At 41.5% G+C, this 15,136-nt stretch overlaps 1 protein-coding gene across 1 annotated transcript in view; it reads right to left on the bottom strand.

The window, feature by feature from the left end:
• Positions 1 to 14,735, bottom strand: part of ttc9b (tetratricopeptide repeat domain 9B) — a 43,954-nt gene extending 29,219 nt beyond the window's left edge. The window contains exon 1 of the mRNA XM_085183849.1: positions 13,478 to 14,735. Within this exon, the coding sequence (XP_085039975.1) occupies positions 13,478 to 13,940 (463 nt within the window). The 5' untranslated portion in view covers positions 13,941 to 14,735. The remainder of the gene's footprint in view (positions 1 to 13,477) is intronic.
• Positions 14,736 to 15,136: the final 401 nt, after the last annotated feature.

Genomic DNA, 15,136 nt, shown 5'->3' with positions numbered 1-15,136 from the left:
ACGTTCTCACATTTCTGCTGTGGCCGTCCCTTTAATGGCAGACGTAACCACACAGAGGGAGGAAAAAAACAAACACCCCATCCCTCCCATTTCTCCTCTTACTCCTCATCATCATCCCCCCTCTATATAGTACAAGCGCACTGTCTGAATATCACAGTTCTCCTATTCAAAGCTCCGAGCAAGTCTTCTTCCATTCCCAGCCTCGTATTAACCCCTCTATCCTCTCGTTTCCTCCTGGCTTCATCTCATGCACTCCATCGAGTCCCCTGGTGACATCACCAGTAGATGAAAGGGAGGAGTTTTCTCTTCTATTCCGCTTTTGTAAGCAGGCACTGGTTCTTCTCTGGCAGCGTGTTAGAGTGGACTGGTAAAAATCATGTTACACATCGCTGACGTTATGCGAGTGCGGCCCCAAACAACCCCCATCTGAAGCATGACTGGGCTCAGAGGCTGAGATGTGTTGAGGATGTGGAGAAAGAACAATCTGTCTTATGACTGCAGCGAAACACAGGCAGCGATTTTTATTTTTGGTCCAGTGGTAGCAGATGTCGATGTCGCCAGCAGGCTCATTAAAGGCTCGTTAAATTTAATATGAGGTCTGTAATTGCATGTCATGGTTCAAAAGTTCATTTATGGCCACAGTCGGATGTCCCCGAGGCTCTGGGTGCAGGACACATGCTAATACATTTGTCTTTATCAAGCACATTGTAACAAAAAACAACAGTGTAACTGTAACGTAGTAACCGCCCTTTTCCCCTTCAAGTGTTTACGAATACTTCAGCTTGGTGTTTTACTTTTTTTTGGTTTCTATTGGTTCATCATAAATAGGCAGGCAGAAAAATGAGCTAATAAAAAACATCTACCTACTCAAATGGGAGAAAATAAAGCAGGCAGCTGAAAGGCTGAAAGGCCAGCGGGACTCTCAACGAATGCTCATGTTTCTGCCTGTTTTCTGAATAATATCTGACGCCTTCGCTATTTTAACACTGTTGTTCCAATATGTCTGTGAAGGTTCTCAGTCATCCAGATCATCGTAGTCAAAGGAGCTTGCAAAGAAAAGCGTCTGGACTTCTTTAAGTTACTTGAAGACGTTTGAGATCCCTTCCCAGACGCCTTAACGCCCACTCACATCCTGGGCCATCTGACCTCAGGAAATCACATGATAAGGTGGAGCCAGGTTTCACAATGAACTCACCCGAAACTCTGGCTGATTGGGACCCACACCCAGTTCCACACCTTGGCTCAGGCGATTAGAGGATCATCAGGGGGTCCTTTTGTCCCTCTGTGGGGGGAAACTCCCACTAGGTTTAAATCTGGGACTCTCCACCATTTGACCTTAGAACTGAAGAAGCTTCTCGGATGAAGGTGAAAAGTCTTCAAGTAACTTAAAGAAGTCCAGACGCTTTTCTTTGCAAGCTCCTTTGACCACTGTTGTTCCAAGTTTGCTGCTACCAGGCTGGACCCCACTGATCTTCCAGAAATGTCTCAATTCTTCATTGCACAGATTCAACAAGGTGCTGGAAACATTCCTGAGATTTTTGGTCAATATTTATGTGACACATCCCAAAGTTGCTCTATTGGATTGAGATCTGGTGACTCACTGTCATGATCAAGAAGCCAGTTTGAGATGATTTGACTTTTGTGACACGGTTTTCCTGCTGTCAGAAGACGACTGCACGGTGGTCATAGAGAGATGGACAAGGTAAGCGACAACACTCAGGTAAGCTGGGGTGTTCAAATGATGCTTAAGAGATATTAAAGGCCATAAATCATTCCCAGAATATACCGGTTTTCCAATTTTCTGTTGTCTAATTTGAGCCTGTGCAAACTGTAGCTTCAGTTGGTGTGGTCTTCTGGCACCAGGTGTGGTCTTCTGCTGCTGTGGCACATCTGCTTCAAGGTTCATTTGGTTGTATGTTCAACACGTTCTCACTCCCAAAGCGTAACATTTTACGCTAGGTGACAAATTGTCAACATATTACGTTTTCAGCTACCCACCACGTTCCTAAATGACGACCTCGGAAAAATGAGGAAATATGAGAACCGTATGGACTCAATCTACACATGTTCGCTCTTTTTCTTCAAATCGCTTAGAAACACGCTATTTAACATCATTAAAGTCATGGTTAAGATCAGGAAAAAGGTTATGGTTAGGGCTAGGGATAAGGTTAGGTTTAGGGCTGGAATACAGGGCTGGAACGTCTGATACCGTGGGAGCCTCATTGCACTGGATTTCGGCCATAACCCGCCACGTACCATACGAACGCCGAAGGTCTCCTTTCGCGTTCCTCAGGAACGCCGCGGGACGTGACAAAACGTCGGCATGTTACGCCTTGGGAGTGAGAACGGGCTCGTTCAGAAATGTTGTTGACTTCCTATCAGCTTAAAGCAGTCTGTTCATTCTCTTCTGACCTCTGACATTAACCTCCTAGGACCTGGCGTCCACATATGTGGGCATCACATTTTGGGTTGTCTAGACCAAAATACTAAATTTTGCTCTACAAGGGCCTGATATCCACTTACGAGGACATTATACTACCACTGTTCCATCAAATTTTAAAACGAATGTCCTCATACGTGGCTCTCATTTTTCTTAGGAACAAAAATCGGGTAAAAAAAAAAAAATCTGGTGTTTCTTTGTTTTTACATTGATCGGGTCCCAATCAGCCCAAATATCAAAGAGAAATTAAAAATGCATGCCGTTGGAAGAGTTCAGGTCTTATCCACTCACTGGATAATTTCTCCTTTTTTTAGGCCACTCCCTGTAAACTCGTGACTCATGACTATGTGGGATCACTAGTTTCTGAAATACTCTGATCAGCCCACCTCACAGCAATAACCAATAACCACATTCAAAGTTGCTCTAATGTCTAAATGCCTAAATGCACTGAGATGCTGCTGTTTTATTGGCTGATTGGATATTTGTATTAACAAGCGGTTGAACCAGTGACTGTATGGCTGTTATACTGATGCCAAAAGCATCCAAACAGTGCACTTACCAGCTTATGGTCAACTGCATCACATTAAAGTACTTTACAGTCCAGTGGTGGTCCACATGTAGCCACGCGCTAGACATTAAACAGCTGGTTAGTCACAGCTGAAAAGCAGAGCAACCACAGTGATAGAGAGGAAGTCAGCAACACCAGCAGGGACCTAAGAAGCAACCGAGCAAGACTTGGATTACTGCCAGTGTGACTTTTCCCTGTCAATCCGCAGTTATACGTTGCGAACTGTGACATGAACACAGCACGGTGGTATTTCATCCTCGCACTCGAGGCATGACTGAACCGCTGGAGACCTCCCCTGAATGATAGATGCTAGTGCTGAATGTGTGCACAGTCTCCACCCTTTCCTCTGGAAATTCACCATTTTAGCTTCGACTGCTGCAGCAAGTTCAATCTGTAAATCCTATGCTTGTCGATGTGAAGGTGCCTGTAGAGAATAACAGTCGAAACCTGAATTCTGATGTGCACCAGTGTGTGCAAAAGCAATGATGGAGAGCAAGTCTTTGCGAAACTACTCTCACCACCAGGAGGGTTTAAAAAGTGCTTGTAGTGTTGATGCAACCAAGTAGTAAAGAAAAAACAATCAATTACTGCGCAGATTAAATCTCAGTTTTAATGAGAAGAATGTTGTTTAGATCGTCAGGAGGACTTTAATCCTCACAGACAGACACGCCCCATCCAGGTCTTTGCAGGTATGTTGATTCGTGTCTTTTAATTTTCTGTAAAATGCTCGGCAACATTTACACTGAAACCGAAATTAACGTGTTTTACAAGCCAAAAAAGTTGGTATCCAGGAGGGAGTTCAGGTTCGTTTTTAGTAGGGATGCACCGATACCGATACTGGTATCGGGTATCGGGGCCGATACTGTAAAATGTGTGTGTACTCATACTCGTAAAAGTTAACCGATACCATGAACCGATACCAACTTATTTCATTAGTCAGAGGGTGGATTGTCATTTCTGTTGTAGTTTTTTAGATTGGCCACTAGGGGGACATCCCGCGCTAAACAGGCACAGGGTTAGACGAGTGAGACTGGCGGCTCCAGATAAAAAAGAGAAACTGGAGGCTGCTGTAGCTAGGCTAAACAAAATGTCAGCAGTGTGGACCAGAACAGCCAACTTTAACTCAGGTTTTGGAAAAGCGGTGAAAAATGTCAAGAGAAAATCCACGGGCAGTTAAAATAACAGAGGCTCTGACTCATTTTATCGCTCTGGATGACCAGCCAATGCCGGTCGTGGAAAACATAGGATTGAACCGTCTTCTCAGCATACTCGAGCCGCGATATGAAATTGGACACAAAAGTTTATTTTATTCTCAAACCTAATTTGTATTTATTTTATTCCAAACAGAAGTGTTTATTTATTATTCTGAAAGCTCGAGACAGTGCCAATAGTTCAGTGATATTTTGTTAAATTACAATGTGGAGACTCTGCAATAATTTAACAGAAGTGCTTATTTTTCACTTGAAATTTTTTTGTGGTCATTTTTATTACGATTTTATTTTTTATCGGCAAAGAATAAAATAAAACCTGTCTTCCAATTCATTGCATTTGTGTGTGTGTGGTAGAAGTATCGGTTTTTGTACTCAGTATCGGCAAGTACTCAGATCCAAGTATCGTATCGTATCGGTTTGAAAAAATTGGTATCGTTGCATCCCTAGTTTTTAGTAACAAATCTCCTTCATTGCTAAATGATAAATAACGCAATCAAAATGACGCTGGACTCAAGTTATTTTCCTTGGCATCAAATGAGAAATGTGTCGTTATGTTTGCTCTTCTCTTCCCAAGCGTTGACATTTTGTCACATTTTCACAAGGAATGGGAAGCGTGGGAGTTAGCTGAACCTTCCCTTCCCGCCTGTTTTTCGAGCACAAATCAAATGCGTGCGTCTAACCTTACTGCACAAGGAGCTTACTTCTGATTGGATGAGTTTCAATACGGTTAATCATAGTTTTTCTCCTCGTGCGTTACTTTTATTTAGTTATCGTCAGAAAAAAAATCTGTGAACAGATTATTGGTCCTCCCTCCCTCTGTGTCATTTCATGTGTGTTCTTATTTTCACGTTGTGCTGCTCTTCTTGTGGCTCTGTATGTATTTTCTTTCTCCTGTGATTATTTATGCTGTCTGTGGCTGCGCTGAGCTATTCTGTATATTTTTTAAATTTCGCTGGCAAATCAAGTAGTTTACAAAGTATTATTATTTCTTTTTACTGAAATGAATCAGCTCTACAGTGTTAGCTGGTAGATAGACCAGTTTGTAGCACTTTTATACTCCGGGTGAGCACTCAAAGTGCTCTGTACTACAAACCTCACTCATAAAAGCAATTTTCTATGTCTAAGTGCTTTCTACCTGCATTCACACTCCAAAGAAAGCATCAGGAGCAAATCGAGGTTTAGTGTCTTGTCCAAGGATACTTTGGCATGCAGACTTGGAGCAGCCAGATATTGAACCACTAACTTTGCGCTTATATCCTCTTAAAGTTATATTAAATATGAGTTATTTCCTTCTATAAAGGAAATTATAAATTAACCGCCTTTATTTGGTTTGGCTGGCCAGCAAAGCAGGCCTTCACAAAAACACTTAGTGCGCTTGCTGTCCTATCAGCAAATATCTTCTGAGGAATAAAGTTTCCAGTACAACAACAACAACAACAATAACAATAATAATAATAACAATAATAACAATTTCTTGCCTGTTCTGTTAAAAAAACAGTTTGTTTTCCTTCCTTTAACATTTTTTTTAATGAGACGAGTGGGTGGAAATTGCTGGATCTTCAACGCGGCAAGCGAAGTGGCCGTGAGCCGCAGCAGCTGAATAAAAAGGTGGCCGGTGTTATGAAACAAACAATTTCACTCGTCCCCTCCTGCTGCGTTCCTCCCAAGGCTGTGACTTATGACTCACTCTCAGATCGAGCCAGTCAGGAGGAACAAAGGGAGATTTCAGGCAGAGATCTGAGAGCGAGCAGGAGTTAATGAAAAGTTAGACCGAGCTCTCTCACAACAGGATCAGACCATAACGCTCCCTGTTTTGTTCTCTGCGCACTTCCATGTGGACATTTGGACTGATTTAAAAATGACTAGAGCTTCTAAACTGCAGCCGCTTTTAGAAAACTGCTATTCCTGTTGTCAGAAGTGCTCCTACGTGATCTATATCGGGACAAAAAGAAAAAAGAGCAAACAAACTGCAGTCACAGCTGTTATTTCTGTATGTGCCTCACAGTGTTTGTGGTGGGTGGATAGATGGATGGATGGATGGATGGCTGAGGCGGGCTGGCAGGCAGTCTGCCTCTGGCCAGCATGCTGCACCACTGTAAACTGTGACAGACACAGACGTTGGTGGAGGAAGTAGTGTAACCAATTTAGATACGGCCCTACAGGGATACACAGACTTTGGGTCTCCTTAACAAGGCCAGCATATAGGACATTTGTCATCAGAATCAGGTGATCTTACTCTTGGCGCCGATATTTCTCTAAAGCACATTCATCACCCCCCCTTTCCCCTGGTTTTGTCTACTTAAATCTTTAAACCAGGTAGAGTTTTTTTTCCTGCAATTTTAAGCCTGATTAATTGTATTCCAGCAGAGTTTGGCCATATTATTAGATAATGTGTTAGATCCTAGATCATTATTAGGTAATTATTATTGGTTAATCTTTTTACACATGTAAATACGTTTTATACCTTTTAAAATAAAAAAAATCTCTACAAATACACAACATTTCATCTAAATTTATAATAACTGGTTTTTTTTATCATCCGGTAAAAATACAGAAAAAAATCGATGTTTTTACTGAATGGTATAAATTCTGTATTTTAAAAATAGAAATGTATTGTCCTTTAAAAATACAGATTTTTTGTGTGTTTTAATTCCAGAACTACAATTAATAATTACAGTTTTTACCGCATTTTTGTGAATCCTCACAAATGAGGTGCTTAAAACCAGAGAATATTTAAGTTGAGTCGGGCAGCTCTGATCTTTCCTGCTCCGTCTTCATCCCTCTTGGTGATATGGGTTTTTCTATTTTTCATCACTTCTGTTTTTCCACACTTTGAAAACCACTTTGAAAGAGTTGCAGCAGGGCCCCCGCAGAGCACGGCAGAAACGATTTTGTCAGATATGAAGGCATGAAAGGAGTAAATGGGGTGAAGGTGGTTTGCAAAGCGGCTTGCAGATAGACAACAACTTGGGGAATGCTAAAACAGCAGGATTAAATAGTGCATCCTGTGTGAGGTTTACTAGCTGAATACTTATTAAGTATCAGCTGATGTGCAGGGACTGCAGGCGAGAGTGACTTCTAACACTGTGACGGGCTTCATGGTCGGTGTGAAGTTCATTTTAACTGTTATAAACAGCTGGGTAGTTTAATCCATGAGAATATGTCACGTTTCATTAAGGATCAACCACAATCATGTTTCCTTTGGAATATATTCGTTTTAAAGTATCTTTAGATGTCGAATGAAGGCAGTGGAATAACATTTCCCCGTGAAATATACTTTAATTCAGAGCTTGAGTAAATGTATTTATTCCCTTTCCTTTCATGGATAAAATATCATGGCAACAGGAAATGTTTACCCTCATCACATCGAAGCTAAGGACTTAAAAAAGACACACATATCAATTCATGAATGTACACACGCACACACAAATACACCAACGCATTCAGCGCAGTAAGATTCAGCAATGTCAGCAACGGCTACAGCAAGAACGGCAGGACAGGCAGCACACACACACACACACACACACACACACCTGACCAGCTGCAGTTCTTCAGGCCTGTACAGCAGAAACAAACCCACACACGCTTGTGTACATACACTCACACACAAATGCTGACGCGCAATCACTCGCACACGTGTGACTGGCTCCACTTGCTTGTTGCTCTCCTGTCATACGTCAAAACCAAAGACAGCCGGCCAATCAAATGACAGCTCCTCACTTATAACCACGGCGACCACTGTCTGCCTAGCAAAACTCTGGGTAACCAGGTAGAAGTGCCTTTTTTTCACTCAATAAGTGAGTCTTAATTTAAGTCATGTTTAGGTGCTTTTGTCTTTTTAAAGCTGAGAACTGAGTTTCACATTTTCTGAAGGCTTTAACACGAACAACAAGGAGGCCGGAATAAGAATAATTACACAGAGATTACTACTGACCACTGCTATTGGATCTGTATTGCTGTTTTGTTTATCTCATTTTCAGTTTTTCAGAACACAAATAACAAATTAGTCTCATTAACGACCTGTGTAACCAAAGATTGATGTCACGCAAATACTACTACTACACATCACTGAGTCATGATGCTGCACTCTTCTTCAACATCATCTCCCTCGTTAAACCTGGGCACAGATCGAAGATAAAAACAGACGGACCTGTTTATGTTGTTTCTACAAAGAACAGAGGTTGGGTCACTTACAAAGTGAGAAATATAAAGTGGATTATTGTAGAGAAGACATCGAATGCCCTGCAACCTGGCAACCTGTCCAGCTAACAGCCCGCAATCCTGAATTGGATAAGCTGGAATGGATGGATTACATTAAATAAGTCTTATTACTCTGTTAAGCATTGGTGATACTAAATAGGCTGTAGGTGTGAACGCTTGTTGACCTATCCAGAATATACCCCACCTTTTGACCTTTGACAGCTGGAATAGGCTTTCCCAGAACCCTGAATTAGATAACCTGAAAAACCGGATGGATGGATGTATTGACATTCTTTCTACCAAGAAACTTTTGTAAATTTGTGTTTTGTTGTACTCTAATCAATAAAGATATTGTAGAATTCTTGAACTAAAAAGTTCTCTTAATAGATTCTAAGAGGATGTCTAGGCGATGTTGAGGTGTATCTTGAAACTTAGTCATGGTTCAGTTTGGAACTATTTTTCCAAACAGGACAAGACTTAAAGAAAAGACCGCGAGCCCACACATATTAAACAGGTTCCTTGTCATAAATACCTGCACTACGGATACACTTCCACATACAGCCTTTCTCTGCTGTAAATAGATTTTCGAAGGGAGATTAATCCACATCTTAAAATTAAATTTTATGCCCAGTTATTGCTCATCTTCAGGACGCAGAAGCAGAAACAAGTAACAGACGAAAGGCAGGAAGTATTCTAGAGATTTCTTCTTTCCAGCATTACTGAGGTTTTGTGTTAAATTCTGGGTCGGTGAATGTGGCGTGGCATAATATAGAGCATATATCTTCAGTTATATCATCACGACTGCAGATATCAGCAGGAAAATGAAAGTAAATGTATTTTATAGCCTAATCGATCCATACGCACATCATGATGCACCTTATTGGAGTAAGTGGCTTACTACAGAGTGTACACTGTTGTCAGCACTTTAAACTGATTAAACCATGGCATGCTCCCCTTTTTTTCATAGGCACTCTTTTTTTCTTTTTCTTTTTTTTTTTAAATAAACATGCACAGTAAGCAATGAGTGTCTGAGATCTCAGTTTATCGATTCATCCTATAGGAGGCCGTGAAAGAGTGAACAAGGGGTGATTACAGGCAGTGATGGCACAGCGAGGTTGTGGTGGCATGTCTTTGTGGTACAAGCCTGCGAGTGCGCATGTGCACACACACACACACACATAGCAGTGACGGGAATGGCAGTAGTGTTATTACAACAACAACAGGGAAAAGACCCAGTGATGGTTGCCATGGTAAATATGGCCTCCTGTCACCTGCTACCACTCTTCCTCCTCATCCTCTTCCCTCGTTTTTGTTCTCTCTGCTATTTGTACCTTTTTCCTTTTTCTCACCACATCTCCTGTTTCCTCTTAATTCTCATTTTGCCCTTCCTTCCTTCCTTCCTTCGTTTCTTCCTTTATTTGTTCTCCCTCCCCCTCTTCTCAGTCGCTCCCCCATCCTTCCCTTCACGCCACAGTGGCCTTCCTACAGGCTCCAGACAGGCCCTGAACGATAGGCAGAACAAGCGACCATCAGTGCATCATGGCATGTGTAGCGGGCAGCGCCTGGGACAGCAGCGAGACACGCCACCACAGCAGTCCAGAATCACAGGTGAACGGTGTGTTATAGGTGATTTGATACAACTGCTGTAGTGCCTTTGTGCAACATTAATCCCTATCGTCATAAATCCCTCTAAATGTGACCATTTATCACAATCTTCTGTTCAGACTGAATACCAGAGTCACAGTTTTTCCAACAAAAGCCTGGCTATAAGCTGATAATTCATGTGTTCATTCAGTTTCCATTGTTGTAACGCACTGCTTTGCTTTTATTCACATCCAAGTACCCACGATAATCAGTAACAGTTATCACTGAGGTTCACTGGTAATCTTATAGCATATAACTGTGACTATGTCTGTCTCACTATATAGGACCATAAGCGCGTAAAAGAACAAGTAAGTTTGTCACAGTGTCCATGTACTGACAATAGCCATAATATTTAAACACGAAGCACCAATAATAAACATGCTATACAACACAAAGCAATGTGTTATTTTTTATGTGTGTAATGTGTTTAATTCAGTAGATAATGAACTGCTGCTGAACAAGATTATTGGTTATGGACCTTAGAATGTTAACTGAATTATAATCCAGTTTGTAAGTCAAACTATGTCTATGCAGATGATCATAAATCTGATTTTTTTTTTTTTGCTAACAAAGGGATCCCACAGGGTTTTGGGATAAATTTTGTTTTTTATTTTATTAGTTTTATTCTACTTTTTATAAATGACTTCGGTAGAGACAATACTGCAAAACTACATCTTTATGCTGATGATACTGTCATTTACACACATGCTCCCTCTGTAAGACAGACAGTGCAACCTCAGACTGCAACTTCACCCATTTAAATCTGTAGATGTAAACTATAAAGTTTTTGTCTTCTGAAAAACTCACCAACAAGGGTTTGATGGTTTATAGTACCGTTACATCAAAGAGTTCATGCAAACACGTGCTTGGATATATGTACAGATGACAAGTTCAATGTAGCTGAGAGTGAAGATTGGTTTTACTTTGTTTATATGAAAAATCTTGTGAAAGATACTTTTCTGCTTGAGATTGACAATGGTGATACAATGCATATACTCATACACACCTTTTCAGCTTTGAGTCTTGATTCAGTGCAACTTAGGGATGCACCGATACTGTAAACGGGACGATACTGTAAAATGTGCGTGTACTCATACTCGTAAAAGTTAACTGATACCATGAACCGATACTAGCTTATTTCATAAATCAGAGGGTGGCTTGTCATTTTTGTTGTAGTTTTTTAGATTGGCCACTAGGGGGACATCCCCTAGAGACAGTGCCAACAGTTCAGTGATATTCTGTTAAATTACAATGTGGAGACTCTGCAATAATTTAACAGAAGTGCTTATTTTTCACTTGAAATTTTTTTGTGGTCATTTTTATTAAGATATTATTTATTATCGGCAGAGAATAAAATAAAACCTGTCTTCCAATTCAATGCATTTGTGTGTGTGTGTGTGTGTGTGTGGTAGAAGTATTGGTTTTTGTACTCTGTATCGGCAAGTACTCAGATCCAAGTATCGGTATCGTATCGGTTTGAAAAAATTGGTATCGTTGCATCCCTAGTGCAACTCTACACTTTATTACAGGCACAAAGTCTGACTCACAGCTGCTTTCTTTGTGATTTGATGTGCTAGCCATCACTAACCACTGTTGGATAACAGCACTGGTATTTTCAGTCTATTTTCAGTTAACCTTTGCACCTCTCTCTGTCCCAGAACCAGCTGCACACCTCTAAGTGCTTGCTTTGGGGAATTCTAAGAAATCTGATAAACAGAATTTTCACACCATTAAGCTTGGAAATGGAATCTAAAATAAAACATGCTTATGGGGTCATGTGAAAAACTAAGGACATCCTGTGATTGAGTAACTTGTATTCATATTCAGAACCACCCTTAGCAGCAAAGTCATAGAGAAAACTATTTCATCACTCTTACACCATTGTGGGTTACAGTTTCTCTGAACATTACACGGTCTTACTTTGGAGAGAATTTTTTGGGATGTCTGCTTGTCGGAAGATTTTGGCATTGCGTTAACACACAAATGAGCACTCCAGACCAGCAAACTGCCCAAACTTCTGCTTTTGTAGTGATGCTCACACTTACTGACGATCAGTTAATCAAATGCAGAAAAACTGTGGATTTTCTTGTGAAAATTATTTACTTTTTTTTTTCAAAGGACTGTATCTATTATTGAATTTAAAAGCATCATAAAGAATGCAGGATAGGAAATGTGGATTCTTGAGAGGCCACTAGCATGTTTTGTTGTGGGTAATTGTATACTGTATACATAATAATGCTGTGGCTCCTGTATTTTATGTTGTAGTTGTTAAATTTTTAATATGTTTTGAGTTTATGACTGCTACCTTGTTCAAGTCTCCCTTGAAAACGTCAGTCTCAGTGGGGCTTTCTGATTAAATTAAGGTAAATACATAACTAATATTTTAAGTAATTGTGCAAACGTGTGTCTTGTTTTTTTTGTTTTTTTTGGACAGTTAAAATTACACTCTTACCACCTCTGTGTACTTGTTTTTTTCAGTACAATTAATTTGCCAAAACAATATAACAAAACGAGAATAATTAAAATTACGTGTGAACTTCATTATTATTCATTATTTTTTCCATCGCTTTTAATTTTATTCTGAATTATTTTGATCACTAAAACCTTGAAGTGAAACTCTCACATTGTTGAAGCTCTGATGTCTACTTTTATTCATGATTGTGCATAATTGCACAACTAGAAACAATGATGTAACAGTCTGTGTCGAGATAAGGGGACTATAACAATGAACAATGAGCTTCTTCTCAGTTATTCTTTTATGGTATATTATAAATGAAATTACTGAGCATTAACATTGAAAGCAGCTGTTATGTGAAGCTCTGTTAACCCTGTTGTAACTCCCTCCACACTTGGAGCCATTAAACTTGCAGCCTTACATCACCCCTTTTGCCAGATCCCATGTGGATGTCGTTACAACACAACAGTGTGGTGAACTTGCCTCATACATAAATAATGGTAACATGTCCTAAAACATGAAGCCTGATTGTATTTATGGCCCAGATGTTTTTCTTTTTTCTTACAGGTACACATGTAAAAATAAACAACCCACGTGAAAGGCTGTTTGAGAGCATGTAACTGGCAGAGAGGTGAACTATTTCAGCGCACACGGTGAAATTTCTTTTTAATGGCTGGCAAATGACCTCACCGGAATAAATAAACGCACTAGTGGTCAAACAGTGTGCCGCCACTTTTGTATGTGCAATTAAAAAACATACAAACAAACACCATCCTTGCTCCATTTCAGCACCAGTGTTGTTTCGCCTGCCTTTGCTGATCCCAGCACCTAGAGACACAAGTGCACCCCGGGGCTTGTGTGAACCCGGTGAACCGGAACCAATAATGGTGTCAGCACTACTTGGAGAATAGTAGGGGTCTGGGTGTTTCTGAGTTTTAGTGTGTTTGTGGTCGTGTCACCTGTCAGGCTGTCGTAGCACTCGATCTCGGTGCTCTCCACGGCTCTCCTCTGCTCCTCGGTCAGCTTGGTCGCGGCTTGGCTGAGCAGGTTGACCTCGGAGCCCGTAGTGCCGTCCACGACATGAACCCCTTTGAGCTGCAGCAGCGCCCGGTGGTACTTGCCTATCGCTTCCCGGAACTTCTTCTCCTTGTAGCAGCGATGGCCCTCCGCCTTGAACTCGATGGCTTTCTGGATCTTCGAGTCCATCTCCATTTCAGCTGAGCCGGCTCGATACCCCCCTCCTCCGTCTCCTCCGGCGGCCGCTGCCAGGCTCCGACCGCCGGTCTCCGGGTAGCTTTTCAGGCTCTTTATCTGGTGCTGTTTGGCTTCCATGTCTCTCAGTGAAAGCGGCTGGAGCGGGCCATGGTGCTCGGACACGAAGGTGTGCTTTGTTGGGGAGGACCGGAGCAGCGTGCTGTGCATAAAGGATGCAGGACGGAGCGGCGAAGGAGGCAGGGCAGGCGGCGGCACCGGAGACACGACGAGCCGAGGGGAAAAATGGGCTTTCAGGCGCGTCTGTGTGCAGCACTTACAGAAAAAAACGAGAAATAACCCAGGAGAACGTCAGCAGATACAGAAAAAAGACGCATTACATCACCAGAGCTGGCAGAAACATCCTGAATCTCTCCTAGCGTCGACCACAAACCATCCCTCGCTGCTGGAGCTCTCGCGGAAGGATGCTCAGGTGGATTTGTATGGTAGCAACCTCAGAGGCACGCGCAGCTTCAGCACCACAGATAGCGCACACACGACAGCCCCTACCGCGCAGCATTGTGGGAAAAAAAAGAGAAGTCGTGAGGCGTTGCTGCAGTCCGGATTTTACATGGAGAAAAAAGGAGAAGAAAGAAAGAAAGAGAAAATGTGGAAATATTCAGACATAATCGACTATTTCTTAGTGTGATGTGGCACATTAAAATCAACCATAACAACTGCATGAACCGCAAAGTAGATGCTTTTATCAGTCAGTGATAAACAGCAACTTCTTTATTATTGCATGTTTATTTATTTTAAACACTATTCGGCAAAATATTGAAAAAGATAGCCTTATAAACTATCTACTCCTAGGCCCGAGGCTCGTTCTTCAAGGGTCAATTAATGATAACGATTGGAAGTAATCAGTCCTCACAATAAAATCCAGCTTTTACTATAACTATTGTTCCTGTAATCGTTTCAGGACCAAGCTGAGCGCCTGATGACTTCAGCTGATAAGGTTTTCAAGGAGATGGAGACGAACGGCAGGAGGCTGAGGGAGAGGAGGAGGGAGAGAGCGACCTCAAGGGGACAAAGTGTACACTTAGTTTGATGTGACGTGTGGTTAACCTAGAAGTCAGCAGTCAGCCTCAGAGGCATGTCACCTAATTTTCTTTATATTGAGCAGCTACCTTACATCCCTGAGGGGGGATTATTATGTGTTTGATGGTGATCCGCATCACGTGAGACTGAAGCATCAAGCTGAAGCAGTCCCTCCACTTAAAGTCAAGAAAAATCCCACATAACCTCCTCAGAATCAGCTGTTTTTCCCTGCAGCAGGACAAGCAAGTCAAAGATCATGATATCAAAATGTAAATGATAAGAAGGAGATATTTTAGAGTATGGTTGAAGATGGTTTCATCTTCTGA

Source organism: Neolamprologus multifasciatus, chromosome 14 (genome assembly GCF_963576455.1).
Source record: "Neolamprologus multifasciatus chromosome 14, fNeoMul1.2, whole genome shotgun sequence".
Classification (NCBI taxonomy): Eukaryota; Metazoa; Chordata; class Actinopteri; order Cichliformes; family Cichlidae; genus Neolamprologus; species Neolamprologus multifasciatus.
The sequence above is the reverse complement of the archived record's forward strand: the minus strand, read 5'-3'. Positions and strand labels throughout refer to the sequence as shown.